General features: G+C 52.7%; 1 protein-coding gene and 1 pseudogene across 1 annotated transcript; one reads left to right on the forward strand and one right to left on the reverse strand.

Moving 5' to 3' along the window:
• Window positions 1-4,875: 4,875 nt before the first annotated feature.
• Window positions 4,876-17,970, forward strand: LOC113940210 (annotated as a pseudogene).
• LOC113940209 (zinc finger protein OZF-like) lies at window positions 5,979-25,835 on the reverse strand (the record flags this gene model as incomplete). The annotated part of the gene is given in 3 exon segments (XM_027631315.1): window positions 5,979-6,182; window positions 24,389-24,574; window positions 24,576-25,835. Coding segments are annotated over 2 exon segments (1,407 nt in total), but the record flags the coding sequence as incomplete, so codon positions are not given.
• Window positions 25,836-25,855: the final 20 nt, after the last annotated feature.

Below are 25,855 nucleotides of genomic sequence, written 5' to 3' on the forward strand. Positions count from 1 at the left end.
GTCTGCAGTACCCTGTCGTGGCCAGCAGGGGGCGCTGTGGGACTGCCGAAGCTGTAGGATCTGCAGTATCCTGTCGTGGCCAGCAGGGGGCACTGTGGGGTCACTGAAGTTGTAGGATCTGCAGTATCCTGTCGTGGCCAGCAGGGGGCTCCGGCAGAGGGGTCTGGAGGGAGCAGTCCCGGTCTGGAGGGAGCAGTCCCGGCCCGCAGGAGAAACCGAGAGGGAAATGGGGGGGGCCCTTTTCCTCAACGGAGGGAAGGGGTGAGGGAAAAAAAAGTTCACCCCCCAAGAGGACTCACTGTTCCCAGATGGTAGTGTCCTGAGGCTCTCCCCTCCTTTTCTCCCAGCAAGCACAGACCTCTCCGATGAAAAGAAGCAGCAAAGACTTGTCGGCCCCGGCGGGAATCACAAGACACTGGCGGTGCAGGGCAGATAGTCAGGTCTCACCAGGACGAAAAAAAACAAGGAAGAGAGCTGACTCCCAGACTTTCCTCTACAAATGCCTGAGAACCGTCCCAGTCCCTGTCCTGGCCCGAGCACTCTGCCGTCTCCCGTGTCCTCCCCTCTGCCCAAAACATCCCCCCCTCACTCCAGCAGTTAATGGCCCATTAAACAGATCAGTCAGTTCCTTTGTAAGGCTAATCAACTCCCTTCCCCCTTCGAACTCTGTTTTCTCTTACAGGGAAAGCAGGGGAAGGGAAAATTTCTCTCTCAGATTTATAACCCATAACAAATGGCTTCTCCAAAAACATGGTAATTCACATCCTAGCAATAGAAATTCTTTGGAGAAGAAGTTTGGAACTCAAAGAATCAAGAATGGTTTGTCTTCGAAGGGAGATAAAAGCTCATGTGGTCCAAGTCCCTGGACATGGAGAGTGACGTCTTCACTAATTCTGGCTGCTCAAAGTTCCTGACCTTGGACAAATCCAGGGATGGGACATCCTCTTCTGTTGCAGTTCTTGCCAGCCCAATTGGTAAGTATTTCTTTATTTTATCCAACATAAAGCTCCCCTATTTCAGTTTAAAGCCATTGCCCCGTGTTCTGCCACTACAGGCCTTGGTAAAACGTATCCCTGTGACTATCTTAGACCATGTTTTCATCTGCAGGCACCTTGGAGAGTGCTCAGAGATGCCTCCAGGAGCTGCCCTGCCCTGTAGCCACAGACTCACAGGGCTGTGGGGCAGAGCAGGGTCCTGCAACCCAGGGTGCTGTGCTGGGCAGGGACTCTGCTGCCTGCCAGAGGCAGCTCTCAACTGGCCCGGGGAGCTGCTGCCAGGGCTGGGGGAGAAGGGCCGTGGGCAGGGACAATGACTTGGAGGGCTAAGTCCTTATGTGGATAAGGTGCTCTGTGAGTCAGGGCTGCTCACAGCTGGAGAGCACAATAGGAGATTTCACAGAATTTTCAATGAGCACAGAAAGGCAGGTGTGGGGGGAGATGGCAGGCCCATGGAACCCCCGGGCCCCCTGGAAGTAGAAGAGCTAGAAGCATTAAAGGGAGTAAGGCCATTCCCGTGAGAGAAGTAAGAGATAACTGCACATTCCCATGGAAACAGCCCTGAGAGTTGGACAGTACAAGGTCAAGCTGTTTTAACAAACTGCAGGTGTTGCATTCCTGGGGGTTTTGCAGGAAAATGTTTATAGTATGTATGTATGGGAAAAGGGGAACTTGGCACCTAATAAAAAGCTGCCTGCTCAGCGTAGCAGGCAGACATCCCTTTGTCTCATCATCCTCTTGTGTGTCGTCTGTCCTTCTTCCCCCTTTCAAGCCGAGACCTTTCGATGGATACCCAGCGACAGGCAGGGGTTGCCTCAGAGGGGATGATCCCATTCTTTCAACCTCATGCTCTTGTTTATCTTGTGAGTAATGAGAAGTACAAATCAATGTCTCATTTCAGAGGGCAGCACTGCAATTCCAAATCTGCTCTGTTCAGAGGTGAATAAACCAGGCAGCATCAGAGATCAGCACATGGTGCCTTACAGGCAGCATCAGTGTCGCTTTTCCAGCCTCCTCAGGGTTGCTCTGACATTGCCATCAGAGCCTGCCCAGCCAGAGATGCCCCTGGGCAGTGCCCTGTGCTGCTGGGAGGGCTCTGCAGGGCAGAGCTGAGCCCCCAGGGATGGGATGGGCTCTGGCAGCACTGCCAGGGCCCAGCCCTGGGCCCAGGGAAGCAGCTGCTGGCAGGGATAGCTCCAGGCAGCAGAGCCCTGGGCAGGGAGTGGGGGGCAAGTGCCCCAAGGCCCGGAGGAGGGGGCGTTTGGGCAGCTCTGGGGGCCCTTCCCTGCCGCTCTGCTGGGCACTGTGTGCTGGGCAAGGAGCTGCCTCTGCCTGGAGAACATCTCCCCCGCGGAACCCCCCCTCTCTGCTGGGCCTGTGCTGCTGGGCTTGGAGCTGCCCCCAGCAAGGCCCAGCTCTGCCTGGGCAGGATCCTGGACAGTGCTGAACCTTCCCCTGGGGGTGGCCACTCTGCTCTGCCAGCCCTAGGCTTCTCTGCAGGAGGGCTCCTGTCCTGCTCTGTCATGTTTTTCAAGACTAATTTGTAGGTGAAGTCACCTTTGAGGCAGTAAATGGGAAAACTCGGGAGAGATGGGAAACAGACTGATGGACATTGCACCTCTTCTGGCTCTGCTCTAAGCCATAGAGAGCGGATCCGTTTTGCCTGTCCAGGTTCACATTCACAGTAACTAGAATGTGGATTTCTGCCCATAAAGAGTATATTTTCCAGATATGATGGTGCAAAAGAAAAAACACAGGTAAAATCAGTAAAAGGCTGTGCTAAGCCTCTCTCTGCAGCCCACAGTCTTCTGAGTTACAAGGTCAGAGATGCAGCTTTTCCACTGGATTACATCTGATGTCCATTGTGATTGTCAGAGCTGTCGCAAACCAGCTCCATGTCTGCACTGCAGCAGAGCAAAGCTGAGTCCTTGGCAGCACATGGGCAGAGCTCCTGCTTCTCGCAGCCAACAAAAACCAGGGAAAGGAAACAGATTTATTTTGGCAGGTTTTCCATTCAAAACTGGAGTGGCTTTGCTCAGAGAGGTCTGTCTTAACTGTTCCATGTCTTTCCTTTTCTGAATAGGGACCATTACCATGAAAAAACAAATGCCCAACAGCAGCTTCATCCTCCAGTTCCTCCTCCTGGCATTCACAGACAGGCTGGAGCTGCCTTATCAGTACAGCTTCTGGCTTAAGGGTAATTCTTCCAGGTGCTGCCTTTCCTGATTTTCATGGAATCCCACTGGCCCACACGATAGGAACAACTGCATCTTCAGCTTCCCTTGGGATGTTGTTGCTAACTGGACTTATTTCCTGCTCAAGAAGAGCTGCTGCTTCAACATATTTAGTCTCAGCAATTACGATTTCAACGTGCCCATTTTTAAATTTAATTTCTGCCTCAAGTTTCCCAATCAATCTCTTCCTAGCGCAGGTTTAGGGGAGTTTGGCAAATAGAGAAACTGATGAGTTACCCGTTGTTTTCCTAATTTAACCCCTGTCACACCAATAACCTTTCCAGTGTCACTCCTTAATTCTCCTTCTGTTGTGTTAAGAACTGAGTTGCACCTGTACCTGACTAATACATGGGCAACCCAGACAGTGGGGACTCAACCCCACACCTTTGAACCAGACAGTGGTGTCAACATCATGCTCAGGATATAAAGTGGGGGAGAGAAGGAGGAAGGGGGGACCTTTGGAGTGATGGAGTTTGTCTTCCCAAGTCACCGTCTGTGGGATGGGGCCCTGCTCTCCTGGAGGTGCTGACCACCTGCCCAACCATGGGAAGCAGGGAATGAATTCCTTGTTTTGCTTGTGTGTGCAGGTTTTGCTTGTCCTTATTAAACTGTCTTTATGTCAACCCACGAGTTTTCCAGCTTTTCCCTTCCCAATTTCCTCCCTGATCCTGCTGGTGGGGAGTGAGGAGTGGCTGGGAGTGGCTTGGGGACTGGATGGGCTGAAACCACAACAGCCTTTGTTGGTGTCCAGGTGGGGCTGGGAGTGTTGGAGATACTGACGGGTAGGATTGGGATGTGCTGCTGGAATTTACAGCTGCTGGTGCTGTCCGAGGCTCCTGGCTGTGTGTCAGACTCTGGGGCTCCTTAGTGGCTGCTCATTGCTGTCACTGCTGCTGAGCTGCTCAGCTCTGATCACCTCACTGTGCTGTGCCTGGGAACGTTGGGCAACAGCCCCGGCAATGTGCAGGAGGCCCGGGAATTGCTGCTGCACTGGACAGGCTGGAACTCCATGTGAACTTGAGCTGAAGGGCCTGTGACCTGTGGATGAATCCAGGATGGAGCAGAGACCACCCTGCAGCCCGGGGAGGAGCCGACGCGGAACAGGCTCCTGCAGGACTTGTGACCCCGTGGGGGACCCAGGGAGCAGCCTGTTCCCGAGGGACTGTGTCCTGTGCGAAGTACCCCACGCTGGATGGAGCAGAGACGGACTCCACTCTACCCCACAGGACGGAGCAGACACGGACTCCTCTCCCTGAGCGGGAAGCAGCGGTGGGACCCCCATCCCCCTGTGCCGCGGAGCGGAGGGAGGGAATAGGGGATAAAGTGAAATCTGTGAGGAGGGAGGGGTGGGGGGAGGTGTTTTATTAGGATTCGTTTGACTTCTCATCCTCCTGCTCGGATCTGAGCGGTTCCCAATCCCATCAATGTCCCCCAGTTGGGTCTTTGTGCCCGCGGCGGCGATCGGGCACTGCCCTGTTCCTGCCCCCCGGCCCGGGCCGCGCCACAAAATGGCGGCGGCAGAGCTCGAGTCTCGTTATGATTGGCTGCTTCCCCCGTCACTCCTCGACCTCGCGCGCTGATTGGCCTGATCAGCGGCCTGATCCCCGCCCCCTCTGCCGGCCCAGGGCAGCGGCGGCAGCGCTCGGATGGCGCTGAGGCGGCGGCGGAGCTCGGAAGTGGCCCCGGCGCAGTTGGGACCCGCGCTCGGTCCTGCCGGGGCTCGGGGCTCGCTGCGGGCAGAGGGGGCGGGAGGCGCCGCGAGAAGCGGAGTCTGGCGGGCTCGGCCTGCCCCGGGCGGGGCCGTGTCGGCGGCCCTGGGGAGCGGGGTCTGGCGGGCTCGGCCCGCCGTGTCCCCCCCGTCCCCTCCCCAGGGGCCGCTGAGGGAGCGGCTGCCCGCGGGCTCCTCCTTCCCGCTGAGCCCCGGCGGGTTTGTGCCTCGGCCTTGGCCGCAAACATCACATTCGTTCCCCGGCCTGCGACAAGCCGATAATGACACACTCCAGAGACACATTGAGTCGTTATTGTTTCAGAGTTGGCTGCCCGGGGCTGTTTCACAAGTCAAGCACAACTCACAAAGCTTTTTACTATTTATACCTGTTAGCAAACAAAGCAAAACAAGCTTGCAAGCAGCTACGAGACATTAAAGCTCGACAGAACACTTGCTGGTTTAGACTCAGCTGCTTTCCCTCCTGCAGGTTCTTGGAGAGACAGGGGGTGGCCTCAGGTGGGTCTGAAGGGCCGTCCAGCACCTTGTGGGGTGACTGGGGGGGCCTGGGACTGAAAACACCTCCCAGTTCTGCAAGTCCTTGGGACGACACCTTTCCAGGTGTGGTGGTGCATTCCCACCCCCCCAGGCCTCCCTGTGATCTGAGAAATGCTCCCTTAGGCCTCAGCCTTGATGAACAGCCCTGGGCTGAGCTGCTCTTGAGCTGCTCAGAAACACTCTCTGCTGCCAGGAACTGGTGCTGTCTAACCAGCTCCTGCAGTTTAACCAGCAGCCTGGGAAACTTCTTATTTTTCTTGCCTGAAGAACAACCCAAGTGGAATCTGATTTTTGTTCTCCAACTTTCAGAGAAAGTCACGGACCTGACTTGGGGCCAGGATGGACAATTCCTGTGCCTCAAGCCCCCTCTGTGGGGGCCCCATAACCAGCAGTGCTGAGTGAGACCCTTTGAGCTCTCTGGGGCCGCAGCAGCTGCAGGGACTCTGCTCCAGCATGGGCTTCCCACGGGCTCACATCCTTCTTTTGGGGCATGCCCCTGCTCTGTGGGCTCCTCCTTGGGCTGCAGGGGAATCTCAGCCCTGGTGCCTGGAGCACCTCCTGCCCCTCCTTCTGCACTGCCCTGGGGGTCTGCAGAGCTGTTCCTCTCCCCTGTTCTCACTGAGCTGTTCTCTGCACCCAATTCCATCTGCACAAGGACATTTTCCTCCTTCAGTACGTTTTCCCTGAGGTGTCACTGCCATCTCTGATGGGCTCGGCCTTGGTCAGCGGTGGGTCCGTCCTGGAGCCAGCTGGAATTGGCTCTGCTGGACATGGGGGAAGTTTGTGGCAGCTGCTCACAGAACCCAGCCCTGGAGTCCCCCTGGTACCAAAATCTGGCCACACAAAACCAATACATTGCCCAGCATCGATCATCTGGAATGTGGGTCACCAGGTCCATGCCCAACATGGTTTGCATTTGGGTCACTCATAGGGGTTATTATGGACACAAGACTCCAAGTGACTTCTAGAGATGGACTTGGGCAGAAGGAACCCCCAAGCCAACATGCTCACATCTTGGTTTTTTTCCCAATCCAGGATTTCTCCTTCCCAAACCTTGGCCAGATAGAGGAGGAGGCTGTGAGGAAGAGGAAGATGCCCCGGGACCCCCAGGCAGGTGAGGAGGAAGTCAGTGCCCCTTTGCCCCTGTCTTGTCCTGTATCTCCCAGCTGAGCATGGCCCCCGGCTGCAGGACAACCCCGCTGCTGCCGCCGTCCTGCCGGGGCCGGAGTTGGGGGGATGTCCTTGGCCTTCCCTCTGGGCCGGAGGCAAATCCCCTCCCTGTCCTTCTTCCTTCCTGCCCCAGGCCCCGAGCTGAGGACGGAGAGCACGGAGGACAAATCCCCCCGGCAGAGCCTGGTGGGAGAGGCCGTTTTGAAGGGCTCCACGGTGCAGGAAGGCAGTGGGGAGGAAAAAGCCCGGAGATCCCCCCAGGAGGAGTGGCTCCAAAGCCAGCCCAGAGTCCTCCAAGGAGGAAAGACTCAGCCTGTGCCGGGAAGGCAACTGGAGCTTGAGCCAGTGCCCTGACCTGGAGGTCCATGTTCAGGTCTACCCCAGGGAGAAACCCTACAAGTCCTTGCAATGTACAAAGAATTTCAGCCACGTCTCCCAACTCTTCTACCACCAAAGCGTACACACAGAGGAGGAGCCATACAAATGCGTGAAATTATTGAAGAACTTTGACCAGAGCTGCAAGCTTAGCACTCAGCTATCCCTGCACACTGGGAAACAGCCTTGCAGGTGCTTGGACTGTGGGAAGAACTTCACTTGTAACTCCGCTCTTGTTGCCCACCAGCGCCTGCACACAGGGGAGAAGCCCTACAAGTGTCAGAAATGTGGGAAGAGCTTCAGCCGGAACTTTCACCTGAACCGCCACCAGATGATCCACACAGAGGAATGTCCCTACAAGTGTTCTGAGTGTGGGAGGGGGTTTTGGAACAGGGCAAATCTCATAAGGCATCAGTGGACACACACGAGGGAGGGACCCTTCCCCTACACCAACTGCAGGAAGAGCTTCAAGCACAACTCCAGCCTCATCACCCACCGGCACATCCACGCTGAGAAGAGGCCCCACAAGTGTCTTGAGTGTGGGAAGAACTTCAGCTTTAGCTCCTACCTGATCCGCCACCAGATAGTCCACACCAGGGAACGGCCCTACAAGTGTGGGGAATGTGGGAAGAGCTTCAGCCAAAGCTGCAACCTCACCAACCACCAGCGCCTGCACACAAAGGAACGGCCATACAAGTGCCTTCTGAAAATACAGAAGAGTCTCTGCCTGGGAAGAGTCTCTGGTAGATCCTGGAAGATTCAGGATGCAAAAAAACTGAAAATCATCTGAGATACCTGCCTAGGAGGAGTCTGGAGCTGCTACCTGGGATCTCATCTCCCCTGAGGAGGTGGCAGGTGGGGGGCACCCAGCCAGGCCTGGGGAGGGAAATAAACTGGAGAAAAATCAGGAAATTGTTATTTTTACTGTTTAATCTATTTATTCTTCCCGTGTGGAAACCAAAGGTTTAATGTGATTGAGGGAGGTAAAAATGTAATGAAATTACAAATTTTAGGACTCTGTTTATGGTGTAAAAATTAATTATAGTTAGTAGAATTATTAATTAGAATTAATAGAGTAAATAGCATTATTACTCTACTAATATATTAATATGTTTCTATAGAATTATAGTCAGTACAATAATTGTATCTATCACTGGTCATTACCCAGGGCCTGGTGACCCCGAAAAGATCAGGGGACCTCAATGGGACACAAATGAGTGCTGTCCAAAATCAACAAAATATCTGAGCGAAAACAGCCTCAAGTTGTTCCAGGGGAGGTTTAGATGGATATTAGGAAAATGTTTTTGCCAGGAAAGGGTTGTCCAGCCCTGGCACAGGGCAGTGGTAGAGTCACCATCCCTGGAGGTGCCCAAAACAAGCGTGGATGTGACACCTCAGGACATGTTTTAGTGGTGCCCATGGCAGTGGTGGGTTAATGGTTGGCCTTAAAGGTCTCAGAGGGTTTTTCCAACCTCAACCATGAGGTGACCATGAACACGAGGTGATTGTGACCATGATGTGATCAAAACCATGAGATGACTGACCATGAGATGATTGTGATGCTTAGATGACCACAACACAACCATGGCCATGAGGTGATAAAAGCCATGAGATGGCCATGACCATGCCCATGAGTTGCCCCTGAGTTTCCCCTGAGGTGACTATGACACTGAGATGCCCCTTCAGCCCCTTCCCCAGCTCCAGGACCCCCCTACAGCCCTTTATCCTGCACCAATACCCTCCTGCTACCACTTTCCCAGGCATTCTCCCTCTTCCAGACCTCCTCTTTTCCTTGACACTGTCACTCCTTTGAACCCCCATTCCTGGGCACTGGGATTCTCCTGCGCCCATTTCCCTGGCTCTGCAACCCCTTTCCCAGCCATCCCACCTCTCTCAGTCCCTGGATCTCCTGTTTCCTTGACCCTGGGGACTCACAGACCACCATACCCAGCCATCCCAGGTTACCGCACCCCAAGCCCCGCTTTCCTTGAACCCAGGTACCTCTGAAGCCCCTTTCTACCTCTTCCAGCTCTCCCAGTTCCCCCTTTTCTTAATCTATGGACCTCCCAACCCCCCCCAGTATCCATGTCCCCCCAGTTCTCCACTCCCACCTCTTCCCGCACATGGCTCTGTTGGAGCCTGTGTCATGACCTGCCCCAGAGCCACCGCAACAGGTTCTTTTCCTGAGGGGTCCCTTGGGGGGAGTGAAAGAGAAACACTGCTGGAGAACTGGAGTGACAACAGGAATGGCTTTAATCTTTGGCAACTCTGGAACCGTAACGGGTAATCCGTGGCTGGGGAAGGGAGTCTACAGCAGTTCTGGTATTTATGATCACCCCGAGGAAAGGGAGACAAGAAGAGAAAGAGAGAGAAGGAGATTTGGAATCAAGGGTTGGAGTCACAGTGCCCAGTCCTGCTTTGTCGGGGGTGGGGACCCGCACACACAGCCAAAATTGGAGGCTGCGAGGAAGAGGAAGATGCCCCAGGACCCCCAGGCAGGTGAGGAGGAAGTCAGTGCCCCTTTGCCCCTGTCTTGTCCTGTATCTCCCAGCTGAGCATGGCCCCCGGCTGCAGGACAACCCCGCTACCGCCGCCGTCCTGCCGGGGCCGGAGTTGGGGGGATGTCCTTGGCCTTCCCTCTGGGCCGGAGGCAAATCCCCTCCCTGTCCTTCCTTCCTGCCCCAGGCCCCGAACTGAGGATGGAGAGCACGGAGGACAAATCCCCCCGTCAGAGCCTGGTGGGAGAGGCTGTTTTGAAGGGCTCCACGGTGCAGGAAGGCAGTGGGGAGGAAAAAGCCCGGAGATCCCCCCAGAGGAGGGTCTCCAAAGCCAGCCCAGGGTGCTCTGAGGAGGAAAGACCCAACCTGTGCCGGGAAGGCGACGAGAGCTTGAGCCGGAGCTCCAACCTGGAGGTCCGTGAGCAACTTCAGGCTGGGGAGAAGCCCTACAAATGCTTGGAATGTATCAAGAACATCAGCAAGAGATACCACCTGATCCGCCACCAGCGCATCCACACCGGGGAAAGGCCCTACACGTGCTCGGAGTGTGGGAGCAGCTTCAGCCGGCGCTTCTGCCTGATCTGCCACCAGATCATCCACACTGGAGAACAACCCTACCAGTGTAGGGAATGTGGGAAGAGCTTCAATGACCGCTCCAACCTCATCACCCACCAGCGCCTGCACTCCAGGAAACGGCCCTACAAGTGCTTGGAATGTGGGAAGAGCTTCAGCCTGAGATCCGACCTGGTCCGCCACCAGAAGATCCACAGTGGGGAACGGCCCTACAAGTGTCCTGAGTGTGGGAAGAGGTTTCGAACCAGCTCACATCTTCTGCTTTAGCAGACACACACAAGGGGAGAGGCCCTTTTGCTGCACCGACTACGGGAAGAGCTTCAACCACAACTCCCACCTTGTCATCCACTGGAGAACAAAAATCGGATTCCACTTGGGTTGTTCTTCAGGCAAGAAAAATAAGAAGTTTCCCAGGCTGCTGGTTAAACTGCAGGAGCTGGTTAGACAGCACCAGTTCCTGGCAGCAGAGAGTGTTTCTGAGCAGCTCAAGAGCAGCTCAGCCCAGGGCTGTTCATCAAGGCTGAGGCCTAAGGGAGCATTTCTCAGATCACAGGGAGGCCTGGGGGGGTGGGGATGCACCACCACACCTGGAAAGGTGTCGTCCCAAGGACTTGCAGAACTGGGAGGTGTTTTCAGTCCAAGCCCCCCCGGTCACCCCACAAGGTGCTGGACGGCCCTTCAGACCCACCTGAGATCACCCCCTGTCTCCACACCCTGTGCAGGGCAGCTCGTGGACCCCCCAGGACAGGAGATGGTGCCTCTGGACCTGCCTCACGAGGAGTTTCTGCCACCCCTGGGGGCACAGAGGGGACACAGGGGCACCCTCAGCTCCTCCTGCCACGAGCTGATCTGGGACAACACCCCAAGCTCCCAGGGCCTGCACATGTCCTGCTCCGTCCTGGGCTTTATCAGGATGCTCCTTTGCTCCTCAAATGAAAACACATAAAACTGATAATCCCCCCATGGCTCCCAGCAGTCACAGCTCTCCTCAGCAAAGCAAAACTGGTCTCATAGGAGCAATCTGTGGAATATTTATAAGGAAAAAAATCCAAAAAACAGAACAAGGATTGACTGACACAGACTAGGAGTACCTGTGGACTCTGCTGCTGAGTCACTGGCAAATGCAAAGTGTTTCTATACTTACTAAAACTATATGAACCCCCCTAGCAATGCCCAGCAGGTGTTCTTGGCATCACTGTAGGGAACCAAGATTATATGACCCTGGGAGAAACTTAAGGGGAACTTGGCAAGATAAAAGTGGATGTGGTGAGATGTGTCTTTGTGTGGGGGAAAGTGCTTGGGAGTATTTTTCTCATGGGCAGTGAATGCCCAACTAAAAAGTAGATCTAGAGAAAAGTTACTAACAGGAATTTACTGCTGATGTAATGGGGTATATAAACCGTGAAAGAACTGTAATAAAGGATTCCATTATACTGCATGGGGTCCATGCCTGAGATGTCACGAATGGCGTCCTGAACATGCGGTTTGCAAATTTAATCCAGAAAATATAGCTGGAACTCCGGTGGCATAGCCCAGCTGAACCAAGGAAAGAGATCCTGGTCAGGATTTGACTACATGCGCCCATCACCTCTGCAGGACAGCAGGTGAGCAGCTGGGAACAATGGGACAATCACTAACACGAGAAAAAAAATAAATCAGATGGAAGTACTCACAAAGATACTAAAGATATATGGCAGTAATGTATGTCAGGTATCATTAGTAACACTGTTAGTCTGGGTAACAGAATTGTTCCTGGTTTCCCCAAGAGGGAACTTTGAATGTTTCCATATGGAAGTGAATTGGGGAAGAGCTGGGGCAAACACCAGATGAAAAAGCTTTAAGTTTACTTTCAACATGGCAACAGGTGTTTTCGGCATTAACCTGCCTGCAAGCCACAAATGTAACTGATTTACCTTCTTTGGCAAGTGCACCCCTCGCCAAGAATGATCCTAAAGAGAAACAATCTCCATTTACTACCTAAGACTCAAACCCAATTGATCCCTCGACCCACCCTGGATCGATTCTGAAAAAGAGCAGGATTTATATCCGCCTCCAGCTGACAATCTCACTGCAAAGTACCGCGCGCACCTTGGGAACAGCCCTGCTAAACCCCTCGCTCCGCGTTGCCGCTTCTGCCGCGCCGGCAAATCCGGTGCTAAAACCCCTCAACGGTGAATTCCGTGTCTTGGGCAAAACCCGCATAACCCGAGGTGGGAAGCGAGAAAAACAGTGATTCTTCACAATATTGTGGGACTCTTGAGCAGTGTAGGAAGGAGAAGGACAGGAGGAGGAGAAGGACAGGAGAAGGGAGGACTGGCTTCACTCCTGCCGCCATCCCACCCTCTGTCCGCCTGCCAGCGCAGTGCCTCGCCTCACCCCACCCCGCCCTGCTCTGCCCCGCTCCATTCCGCTCCACCCTGCTCCACCCCGCTCCGCCCCGCCCCACTCCACCCCATGCATCCACTTCCACCGCTGCCTCCTCCTCGCCACCGGGGCCGTGTGAGCCCAGGGGCTGGGGGCAGCGGCCCCCACAGCCTCAGACTGCCCGGCCGTGCTGCTGGTGCTGCCAGCAGCGGGGAACACACTGCTCCCAACGCCGCTGGGAGGAAACGCACCTCCGCCCCGGCGGCCCCCTGCGAGGGTTGTCGCTCCAGGCCTCTCCTCACCATCAATTGGGTCCGACTGCAATTAGGTATATCTACACAACAATTGGCCCCATTGTTTAAGTTGTTAAAGCGTGATCCTGACTTATCTTCACTTCGTTCATTAACTAATGAAGCAGAACAGGCTTTGTCTTTTGTGCTTCAGGCTATTCAGGGTCGATATAGCTGTCACAGACTGGAATTACCAGTCTTTCTAAATTTAATTTATAATACCTTTCAACCTTATGCCAGTGGGATGTTATCTATGCAGACCCCTTATGGGTTCTGGAGTGGGTTTTTCTGCCTCATGCCTTTCCTAAAACAGTAACCACAGGTATTGAAATGTTGACTATGCTCATACAGCGAGGCAGACACCGCTTGCAACAATTAATGGCATGTGATCCTGCAGTAATTTATATAGCGGTTGCAAAACAAGATTTTGCTTTTTGGCTTCAATAGCACATGCCATTGCAGATTGCGTTAGCGGAATTTACTGGAGAGATAAAATTTTCTCTTCCTCGTCACAAGCTGTTACATTCGCTGTCAGTCTTGCCTTTAAAGACCCTCCTTTCTTGAGCCACTATCCCAAATGCTTTAACTGTTCCTAGATGGGTCGGGGCAACGGGAAAAGCCGTGGTAGCATGGAAAACAGACATTGATAAATGGAACTCAGATGTTACTTTTGTTACAGGTTCTACAAAGATAGTGGAACTGACAGCTGCTGTTCGTGCCGTTACTCTTTTTTCACAGCGTCCTTTGAATGTTGTTGCTGACTCACTTTATGTCATGGGTATTATTCAGCGCTTAGACAGAGCATTTCTCAAAATAGTTTCTAATCAACAATTGTTTTCACTCCTTAGGCAATTGTTATTTTTATTAGAACACTGTCACCATGAATATTTTGGTTTACATTCAATGTTGCCAGGCCCAATTGTACAGGGAAATCAAATAGCAGACTCCCTTGCTTGCAGCAGAAAAAAACCCTAATGCCTATCAACAGGCTAGACTTTCACATGATTTTGTCCATCAAAATGCAAAAGCTTTGCAAAGGTCCTATCGTTTCACACACGAGAACAGGCTCAAAACATTATTCACAGTTGCCCTGATTGCCAGGATATAAGTCCTTTGCCACATGGTGTGAACCCTCGGGGCTTACAGCCCTGTGACATCTAGCAAACTGATATGACTCATTATCCCTCCTTTAGCAGACTAAAATACATTCACGGTCTGTTGATACCTGTTCATGTATGCTTTTTGCCACTGTCATGGCAGTAACTCAAGGATGGCTGGTGGCTCAACCGAAACAGAACATATGGGTTACATTAGCCAACGTAACAGGTCAGGATACCGTGTGTCTTAGCACTGCAACACCCAACAACCCTTTTTTGACTTGCTTAGTAGGTGTTCCTCTAGACCAGCAGGAATTGTTCACTCTTTGTAATCACTCACTGCATACACCATCCCCCTGCCAGAGTCTTATGAGAAATGACACTTACAACTCCTCACGTAAGTCAGCCAGGTACAAATCCCCCTCAAGAACTGGAATTGTTAGAATCCCTGGATGCACATAGATGCACAATGTTTAGGAACAATGTCAGCACCTCATGGAATGTTACAGGTACCAGACCATTTAGTAAGGTGTCTCTGGTGTTCACATGTAGATAATAGTACCCTATCCTTTTCCAGTCACATGACCTTACCATCTGGTCTTTTCCTCCTTTGTGGAGATCGAGCCTGGGTTTCGGTACCAGCACAAATTATCAGAGGACCTTATACTGTAGGAAAATTAACCTTGTTCACTCCGAATGCAACAATGATCCTAAAACACTGTAATAGATACAAGAGACATGTACACACCTTCACTAATGAATGTAGGGATAACATAGAATTTTGGAATCAGGGGACAAGAATTGCTGCCTCTTTCCTAGCACCTGGAGTGGCAGCTGCAAAAACTGTAGTTACATTAAATAAATTAGGATGTTGGTTAGCAAAATAGACAAATGCTACTAGTCGGGCTATTGCAGATTTATTGACTGATGCTCAGTCAGTGAGACGTTACTTTGAAAAATAGAGTTGCTATTGACTTTTTGCTTTTAGCACAGGGACATGGATGGGAAGGATTTGATGGAATGTGTTGCATGAACTTGAGTGACAAATCAACCTCCATTCACAAAAGCTTTACAACAGTTACAGGACCTAACAAAGAAACTGACGGTGAACAACAGATGGAACCCCTTTGAAGGATGGGATTGGACTTTGGGATTAGGGCCATGGGTGAAAAAGATTCTAATGTGTGGCTTGGTTCTAGTGTTGGGTCTATTGGGGATGATTCTCTGTTTACCATGTTTGATTGGGATTGTATGATCTATGAAACAAAAGGCAATACATCAAGCCTTGATGGTACAAGTCTATCCAGTTTTATCTTTAAGTGCCTTAGAAAATAAAGAAGAGGGAGATATAGGGAACCGAGATTACATGACCCTGGGAGAAACTTAAGGGGAACTTGGCACGATAAAAGTGGACGTGGTGAGATGTGTCTTTGTGTGTGGGAAGTTGCTTAGGAGTATTTTTCACATGGGCAGTGAATGCTTAACTAAAAAGTAGATCTAGAGAAAAGTTACTAACAGGAATTTACTGCTGATGTAATGGGGTAAATAAACCATGAAAGAACTGTAATAAATTACTCCAATATACCTCATAGGGTCTGTGCTTGAGATGTCATGCATCACCACTGTAAATAAATTTATTACAGCCCCTGCACCTGGTACTTCCCCAGGTAAATATTTTCCAGGTGAGAACCCCCTGCCTGTGTTCGCAAAGGGAAGACTCAAAAGGATGTTTTTTCCTGTCCAAATGCTTGAATTTTTAATACGGTTTAATTGATGCAGCCCTTTGTTACTGTCCCCAACCCTCAAATTCCTCCTGCTCCAGGCTGCATCTTGGGGTGTTTTGGGGTGAAAAACAGGTTGGGAAGGAAGAAGTGGGAAAAGGGGATGGAGGCACAGAAATCTCTCTCCCTCAAAACTTTTCCCCCCTTCCAAGGGCCCCTCCAATCCATTCACCCACCGGCCACAAGTGCAAGGGGTGGGTCAGGGGGGATGGAACCCACCAGCCTTCCCCACACAGAACCAGCAGGGCCTCTGCTCCAGGGAAAGGCTCCATCTCTCTCCCAGAATAAGAGATTTAACAAAACCAGCCCCAAATAAGCACCAGCTGTGGGTGCTGAGCAGCAGCTGCAGCTCCAAAATTGTTTCTGGGCTGGAAAGAAGGAGGGTGATGCAGATTTTTCCTCTCTCCTCTCCCAAGTGCAGAGGAAGAGGCGGGAGGGGAGAGAGCTGGGGAGGTTCAATCAGACTTGCATAATCCTTTACACAGAAACCATTGACAAAGTCTGGGGCTAAGATTGGATCTAGCCACTACCACGTTTCTCTGGGGGAAGGAGTTTAGAAAGCCAGAGGGTCTGGGGAGGGTTGGGGGTCTCTGGGGGGTGTTGGGGGTCCTTTCTGCACCTCATGACTCAATGAGAGCTTCTCTAATAGACTTTACCTTAAACTCCCACTGTGCCCAGGACAGGAACCCCTGTGAATGTCTGTGACATCCCAGCTCTTTAGCAGGCTGGAGATCCTTGGAATGTCCCCATGGAGCCTCTGTGAGTGCCTTTGACAGATTGAAGCCATAGCAGCCAAAGTCCCTGGGATGTCTCAGAGGGAGAAAAATATTCTTTACCTTTCAGTCCCTAGATTTTAATAAAAATCTGGGATCGTAATACTTTACTAATGACACCTGGATTTCTATTTTTCTTCCTTCTAATCAAAATACCCTGACTTCTATGCTAGCTGGGAAACTGCCATACATAGAGAAGTCATTTCAGAGACTCCACAGTCCCAGAACCTTTTAACAATCAGGCCTCCAGTGGTAGAGGAGCTGGGCAGGGCAGAAGTGGTGCTGGGGCCAGGGGAGTCTCTCCTCTGCGGCAGGGGGGACACACCCATGTCTGCTCAGGGGCCTTCGTTCTCCTTGGGCTGCATCGAGGGGTCTCAGGGCCCCTCTAATGCTGACCCCCCAAAGGTGCCGCTGCAGGAGCCCCTGAATCAGCTGTGGGACAACCCCAACGTGGGTGGTGGGTGAAGAAACCTCATGGCACCCCCGGCGAAGGCTGGAGGGGAGGGGGCGATACGTGGGAGGGTGTCAGGGCCGCTGCAAGCAGCCCCTCCCAGTGCTCCCAGTCCATCCCCCCTCACAGCCCCGGTGCAGACCAGTTCCAGGGGCAGTGCAGCGCTATGGGGCAGCCCCACTGAGCTTTGCAGCCAGGAAACCTGATTTGGGGGTTTTGCTCCCGGTTCATCACGTGCTTGAGAACACCAGAGGGGTACTCGGACCCCTCCATCACCCCCCCAAAAAGCCCGTGGGGGCCATTCTCCACCCAGCCCGAGGGACAGCACCAGGGTGACCGTCAGGGCCCCGAGGGGACGGGGGGGGCGGGGGGGGGCAGCTGTGATCAAGAACCCCCCGGGGCACTAGAATGTCAGATCTTGTGTTCAAGGAAGAGGTACAGAAAAAAGGAGGGGCTCATGAGCACCTGTCACCTCCCCAACCCCCCAGAGGCCGAGGCAGGGTGTCCTGGGGAAAAGCACCCTAGTGAGACTCCCCCAAACCCTACAGACCCTCCTGCACAGGAGCAGGAGGAGCTGAGTGTCCCCAAAAATCCCTCTGCTCCCTCTTTTGGGATCCCAGCTTAGGAGGGTGGGACAGCAGCCAACCACAGCCTCGAGAAAAGTCCCCCCAGCCCCTCCTCCCTCAATCTGCACCTCAGTTTCCCCACCCTGAGCAGCTCTTGGGAACTCGAGGGGAGGCGTCACCCCGCCCCCAGCACCACCCCCCGCGAGTTTGCGCTCCCCAACCAACCTGGGGGGTCCAGCGGGCACGACCTCCCAGTTCCTGCACCCCGGGGGCACGGGGGGCTCCCGCAGCCCCCGCTCGCCCCGTCGGTCTCAGACCATGGAGCCGACCTGGTCCTCCATGTCTCGGCAGAGCAGGCGCAGCACAGGGCTGGAGACACTGACCCGGGGATGGGGACACGGCGCTGTCACGCGGAGGAGGGGACAGGAAGCCAAAGCCCCGCTGCCCCCCCGCGCTGTCACGGGCTGGTGTGAACTGGTCGCGGGGCCCGAGCTCCCTGCCCCGCCACAGCCCCACAGCCGCCGGGGGGACTCGCCCTGACGCCCCTGTGAGGGGCACCGAGGGACCGGGGGTGCGGGGGTTGTCTCCAGAGGATGGAAAACCGGGGGAAAGAACAAGAAGCTGCAGCACCAGACACTGAGAGGAAAACCCTCCTCAACCTCCCAAAATGGTGAAAATAAAAGATCAAGGTCTTGATCCTGATCTCTAAGAGAATTAATAAAGTGACATTAAAGGAGTTAAAAAATGTCGAGATTCAATCAATGAAATGCCAGATCTGTCCAACAATAGATACAAATACAGTGTTGTGGAGCTGAAGGCCGGCTTTCCCGGTCATGTGTGAGAGACTGGAAGCCCTGGAGCCTCACTTTTCCCACCCCCTGTTTTGGAGCAATGCATTAGGCTAATTAACCACTGATTCATTTGTCCTTGAACTGCTTTGTTCCCCTGCCAGGCACAGATGAGCACAGGCTCCGCAGGCTGCAGGGCTGCTGTGTTCTGTCGGGGCTCAACATATTGGTTTTATCTCCCCCCAGAAGGGAAAAAGGCCCCCAGTCCATTTGGCTGAGCGGAGGAGGGGACAGATTTCAGGCAGAAAACTCCAACAATCGGTTTTGCCCAGCCTAGGAAGCACAAACCAAACCGAACTGAGATGGGACACCCCCCAGCACTTGTGCGCCGTCCCGAGCTGAAGCCGGGCCGCCGGCGGTGTCCGATCCCGGCAGGACGCGGGGAGGGCCCCGGGGAGCGGCGGCGGCGGGCGGGCCCCGTGTCACTGAAGGAGCTGCCCCGGGCCGGGCGGGGTGGGCATGGAATCAAATCCAGACAAGAGAGGAAAATACAGGAAAAAAGCCGCACCGCGGGACGAGCCTTGTCGGGTGTCGCCAGAGAGGGGGGGCGAGGTCTGAATAGGATAAAATACAGAGAATAAAACGAAGGAAAACAAAATAGCCGCACCGGGGGAGTCTCCGCCGCCCCATATCTAAATGAGCTGCACTGAGGAACCGGGGGGATGAGGGGTTGATGACACCCCCCGGGTGTCCCGGCTGGCCCGTGTCACTGAAGAAGCTGCACAGCGGAACAGGCGAGCTGTGAATACAATATAATATAAAGAATAAAATAAATAGAAAAAAACCTGCACTAGTGGGGTCTCCACCGCCCTGCATCTAGAAGAGCTGCCCCGAGGGACCGGTGGGGCGGCACCGGGGAGGTTGGGTGATTTTTGGTCTCCCCGAAAAAACTGCATCACGGGGCGGCGACAAAAGGGCGGAACCGAAGATGGGAGGTGTGAAAGGAAAAAAATTCACAGAATAAAATATAATAAAAGAATCGCATCAGGGGGTCTTCACCGCCCCGTAGCCCGGGGCCCGGGACCACCAAAGCTGCTTCCTCACTCCCCTCCACATCAGGGCAGGGGACAGAAGGAAATGTTCATGGGTCGGGATAAGGGCAGGGAGAGGTCAGTCACCCATCGCTGTCACAGGCACAACAGACATGACTTGGGGAAATTAACTCAATTTATGACCAGCCAAATCAGAGCAGGAGAACGAGAATCTTAAAAAAACACTGGGCTTCACTGTCCCCGATTCCCTCCCTCCTTTCCCTCAGTGGCACAGGGGAGATGGGAATCTGGATTATGGTCAGTTCATCACATGTTTGTGCTGTTGCTTCCCCCTCAGGGACAGAAGACCTTCCCCTGCTTCACTGTGGGTCCCTTCCATGGGGTCAGTCCCTCGGGAACAGGCTGCTCCCTGGGTCCCCCACGGGGTCACAAGTCCTGCAGGAGCCTGTTCTGCGTCGGCTCCTCTCTCTAAGGCTCTGCAGGGGCTTCCCACGGGTTCTCGGCCTCCTTTGGGCACCCCCTGCTCCGGCGCGGGCTCCTCCCCGGGCTGCAGGGGGGTCTCTGCTCCATCCTGGATTCATCCACAGGTCACAGGCCCTTCAGCTCAAGTTCACATGGAGTTCCAGCCTGTCCAGTGCAGCAGCAATTCCCGGGCCTCCTGCACATTGCCGGGGCTGTTGCCCAACGTTCCCAGGCACAGCACAGTGAGGTGATCAGAGCTGAGCAGCTCAGCAGCAGTGACAGCAACGAGCAGCCACTAAGGAGCCACAGAGTCTGACACACAGCCAGGAGCCTCGGACAGCACCAGCAGCTGTAAATTCCAGCAGCACATCCCAATCCTACCCGTCAGTATCTCCAACACTCCCAGCCCCACCTGGACACCAACAAAGGCTGTTGTGGTTTCAGCCCATCCAGTCCCCAAGCCACTCCCAGCCACTCCTCACTCCCCACCAGCAGGATCAGGGAGGAAATTGGGAAGGGAAAAGCTGGAAAACTCGTGGGTTGACATAAAGACAGTTTAATAAGGACAAGCAAAACCTGCACACACAAGCAAAACAAGGAATTCATTCCCTGCTTCCCATGGTTGGGCAGGTGGTCAGCACCTCCAGGAGAGCAGGGCCCCATCCCACAGACGGTGACTTGGGAAGACAAACTCCATCACTCCAAAGGTCCCCCCTTCCTCCTTCTCTCCCCCACTTTATATCCTGAGCATGATGTTGACACCACTGTCTGGTTCAAAGGTGTGGGGTTGAGTCCCCACTGTCTGGGTTGCCCATGTATTAGTCAGGTACAGGTGCAACTCAGTTCTTAACACAACAGAAGGAGAATTAAGGAGTGACACTGGAAAGGTTATTGGTGTGACAGGGGTTAAATTAGGAAAACAACGGGTAACTCATCAGTTTCTCTATTTGCCAAACTCCCCTAAACCTGCGCTAGGAAGAGATTGATTGGGAAACTTGAGGCAGAAATTAAATTTAAAAATGGGCACGTTGAAATCGTAATTGCTGAGACTAAATATGTTGAAGCAGCAGCTCTTCTTGAGCAGGAAATAAGTCCAGTTAGCAACAACATCCCAAGGGAAGCTGAAGATGCAGTTGTTCCTATCGTGTGGGCCAGTGGGATTCCATGAAAATCAGGAAAGGCAGCACCTTAAGCTAGAAGCTGTACTGATAAGGCAAAAGCAGAATCCTTTGAAATTAGAAAGCCAAGTTGGGTTGGTTCCAGTAGCACACAAATTTGCTAAGCATGATTTGCTTGTAGACTGGGAATACAAGTACCCATAAAGAAAGCAAATGGGAAAGATTATTGATTAGGGCAGGACCCGAGAGAACCCCCTTAAATGATAACTTAGAATCGTTTACAGTTTTAGATTTACAAGATGCCTTTTCCTGCATCCCCTTGAGCAAGGAAAGCCAAGAAATCTTTGTTTAGGAATGAGAAAATACAGAAACTGTGAAGGAGGAGAAGCCACCTGACTCCTCCCTGAGCCATGAACAGTTCATGAAGTGCCTTCCTGGGAATGGCAGGATGGTGTTGACTCTGGATTGCTCACTATGGACTTTGGTAAGACCATTAGATGAGCTTTTAAAAACAGCCTGTAAGAATTTCCTCAGCTGGACAGATGGTGCAAGAGCAGCCTTTAAGCAGCCAAAGCATTTCCTGATGAGAGCCCTGGCTCTGGGTCTGCCAGATCTCTCAAAACCATTTGAACTGTTTACCTATGAGAGACAGAACGTTGCTCTGGGAGTGCTTGCACAATTTCCTGGGCATCAGTGAAGAGCCAAGGCCTATTCCAGCCAAAACCCCTGACTGGGAATTGTACACGATGGAAGCAGCTTTGTTTGGGAGGGAAAACGAGTGACAGAGTGTGCAGTGACCACCCCAGGCAAGGGAATCGAATCTTGGCCTCCGCAACGACTGCCTCTGCTCAGAAAGCAGAAGTAACTGCTCTTAGCCCTGGACTTAAGGAAAAAGAGGCAACATTTGGCATTGAAAACTTTCCCTGAAATTGGAAACCATTCTCCTGACAAATCTGCAAAAGAAGCAGCAGAAAAAGGCATTCTGGCTTTAGTCCCAGAAAAGGAGGTCATGTTACCTAAAATTGCTCCAAAGTACAATAAAAAAAGGACTTTCAGTGAATGGAATCGCTCAAAGCTGACTTTCAAGCTACAGGATGGGCTGTCACCCCTACAGAGCAGGTGACAGTCCCACCTATAATTATGGGGAAAATATGTAAAAAGAGCATGAAAGAACCCAAACACTAGCAATAAAATAACTGTAGGAGTCACAAAAGCTGGAAATCTTCCTGGAGATTATCTGCAAATAGTTTTTACTGAGTTACCCTGGAAAGAAGGATATTGGTACATTTTTAGTGCTAGTCGATACTTTTAGTGGATGGCTAGAGCTCTGTCCTTATTGCACCAACAATGCAAGAGAAGTACTGAAGGTTCTCTTAAACCACATTATTCTCAGGTTCAGAATTCCTCTAGGAATGTCATCAGATAAAGGATCAGATTTTATTGCAGCAGTGGGACACAAGACAAGTAACCTTTGCCAGGAAACCTCAAGGACATCGGTGCAGGCCCTGCCTATGGCATTGCTGAGAATTCAGGGTCAGCCTGGGAGAAGAGACTATTTAAGCCCCTATGAACTAATAGACACTTTAGGATCTACCCTGCAGAAACTCCAGAGATTCATGGTGACACCTTGGCCAGTGGATTGGATGCCCCAGCCTATCTGTCCCTGCCTGGCCATTGGGTTCATGTCAAATGGGGGGACTCTGAGCCCCCTCAGGCAAAGGGGAAAGGCCCTTTCCAGGCTTTGTTGACCCCATTTACAGCAGTTACAGTTACAAAGAAGGACCTTGGACACACTATCCTCGAGTTAAGAAAGCTCCATTTGATTAGAAAGGCGAACAGACTGAACCTTAAAAATTATAATCCATGTTTGTGTATTATCTTGTATTATGATTTAATGCTGTAGCTGTTGTAGTCACTTATGGTTCAAAGTACGCTTTGAATAATGAGACATTGGCCTAATGGCCAAGTCCTAAGAAAAACAGGGAAGTGATATTTGAGTTTTGAGATGTAACAAGGACTAAGCTTCTGCAGCAGAATGTACCATAGAAACTCCACAGAGCTGAGGCAAGGCACTAACCAAGCAAAGTAATGAAACAACGAAGAAGGGAACTAAGGCAGCAGCCAAGCAATACTGAGTAACTCTGTAACCAGGTGAATTGTCTTAAAGAAGTTCATAAGGCAGTCAGAACTTTGGGGGCTCCAGACACAGATGACCATGAGAGACTCATGATGAAGCCCCTCAGAGACCTTATAAGGATATGCAAATATGCTAATAAGTGTTGGGAAATGTCATGAATACATAACAGGAATGTAAGGAATGAAAAATGAATAATCATGTAATGCTGACATATCAGCTGCAGTGGAGACACCTCTGTGTGCACTTTGGGAACTGATTCCCAGGGCGCCCGACATGTGTGACCGTGCAGCACATCGTGATAAAGAATGTCTGCTGCTAAAACTCACCAATTGGGTCCTAGAGGTTTCTTTAAGAGCCAATTTTAGGCAACAGGTGGCCCCTCAGGAGGCCCCCCCGTGGGGTGACACAAGGGAGACTCATGGGGGTCCACATTCTTGATCCATCCTGGAGTCCAGTTATGCCCATCCCACCCCCAACCTCAGCCCCAACCCCTGCCCTGCATGTTCCCCTCAAAGCCCCCCTCATTTGCTGCCCACTGGCAAAGGAACTGCCCAGGGGCAGAGGGGGGGAACACCCACCCCCCAAGAGGACAGGCTGGGTTTGGAGCCAGAGAAGGGAAGAGGCCCCTCAGAAGCAGATCCTGCCAGCGGGGACAGTGCTTTGGATCAGGGCAATGTCCTCCCTTACACAACTGGCTCAGGGCGAAAACTCCCCCTGGGGAAGGACCGGGACATTCCCACGGAGCCTGGAGGTTTTTATCCCTTCTCAGGGGCCACAACTGGCTCAACCACAGATGGGAGAGGCAGGGTGATGTGTGAGAAGGGGCCACAAACCATCAAAGACCCCCAAAGTGCCCCGTGATCCCCAGGGTTACATCAGACAGTGTAAAACTGTTCCCAGGGGAGGAATATGGGTGTTTCTGAACCTGAACATGTATTAACTCACTGAACTTTGTATTTCAGGGGCTTCCCTCACCCCCAACTGTTAAACACCTCGACCATCACTTGGACCAAGGGATGTGGGAATTGCACCAACCAAATCTGTGCTGGATCCTCAGGGTGTGACTGTATCTTTCTACTCTGATTCTTTCTTTTCCCTTATACATTTTCTTAAGTGTTATTTTTATGCTTTATATCACTATAGACAGGAACCAAAACTGCTCCAAACCTGCTTTACATGGCAACCAAAGTATTCTAAACTAAACTCTACTATTTATAGTTATAACCACCAATCATTCACTGTCCTTTCACTCTAATCTGCCCCAAGGGGTCAATTAACAAGAACCTGGGTCACCCTCTTCCTCAGCAGGGGTCGGGACAGGCGTTGGACATGGGGGAAGTTTCTGGCAGCTGCTCACAGAACCCAGCCCTGGAGCCTCCCCTGCTACCAAAACCTGGCAAACCCAATGCACTGCCCAGCATGGATCATCTGGAATGTGGGTCACCAGGTCTGTGCCCAGCGTGGATCACCTGGAACATGGGTCAGCAGGTCTGTGCCCAACGTGGGTCCTTTGATGGTTGATGGAGTTGGAGCAGCGGACGAAGCTCTTCCTGCAATCAGGGCACTTGCAGGGCTTCCCTTACCGGTGGGTCCGTTGGTGTTTGGTCAAGGTAGAGCTGTGGGAGAAGCTCTTTTCACACTCATGACACTTGTAGGGCCTCTCCCCGCTGTGGATGCGCCGGTGCCTGACGAGGTGGGAGCTCTGGTTGAAGCTCTTCCCGCAGTCGCTGCAGTGGAAGGGCCTCTCCCCCGTGTGTGTCCGCTGATGCTTGAGGAGATTCGAGCTGGTTTGAAAGCTCTTCCCACATTCCTCACACTTGTAGGGCCGTTCCCCAGTGTGGATCATCTGGTGGCGGATGAGGGTGGAGCTGTCGCTAAAACTCTTCCTGCATTCCAAGCACGTGTAGGGTCGCTCTCCGCTGTGCACCCGCTGGTGGGTGAGGAGGCTGGAAATGCGGCTGAAGCTCTTCCCACATTCACATGGATAGGGCCGTTCCCCAGTATGGATCTGCTGGTGGTGAATCAGGTGGGAACTCTGTCTGAAGCTCTTCCCACATTCCCCACACGTGTAGGGCTGTTCCCCAGTGTGGATGCGCTGGTGGCTGAGGAGATTGGAGCTCTTTATGAAGCTCTTCCCACATTCCTCACACTTGTAGGGCCGTTCTCCAGTGTGGATCTTCTGATGGGTGAGGAGGTAGGAGCTGTCACTGAAGCTTTTCCCACATTCCAAGCACTGGAAGGGTCGCTCCCCGGTGTGGATGATCTGGTGGATGATCAGGTGGGAGCTGCGGCTGAAGCTCTTCTCACATTTTCCACACTTGTAGGGCCGCTCTCCAGTGTGGATATGCTGGTGTCGTCTCAGGGTTGACCTCTCGCTGAAGCTCTTCCCACATTCCAAGCACTTGTAGGGTCGTTTCTCAGTGTGGATCTTCTGGTGTCTGCTCAGGGTGGAGTTGTCACTGAAGCTCTTCCCACATTTCCCACATGTGTAGGGACGTTCTCCAGTGTGGATGTGCTGATGGGTGAGGAGGTTGGAGCTCTGTCTGAAGCACTTCCCACATTCCAAGCACTTGTAGGGCCGTTTCTCAGTGTGGATCTTCTGGTGTCTGCTCAGGGCAGAGCTGTCACTGAAGTTCTTCCCACATTTCCCACATGTGTAAGGACGTTCTCCAGTGTGGATGTGCTGGTGGGAAAGGAGGTGGGAGCTCTGCCTGAAGCACTTCCCACACTCCAAACACTTGAAGGGCTTCTCCCTGGTGTGAAGCTGCTCATGGACCTCAGGGTCAGAGCTCTGGCTCAAGCTCTGGCTGCCTTCCCGGCACAGGGTGGGTCTTTCCTCCTCAGAGCACCCTGGGCTGGCTTTGGAGC

Source organism: Corapipo altera, unplaced genomic scaffold (genome assembly GCF_003945725.1).
Source record: "Corapipo altera isolate COAL_440 unplaced genomic scaffold, ASM394572v1 61037, whole genome shotgun sequence".
NCBI lineage: Eukaryota > Metazoa > Chordata > Aves > Passeriformes > Pipridae > Corapipo > Corapipo altera.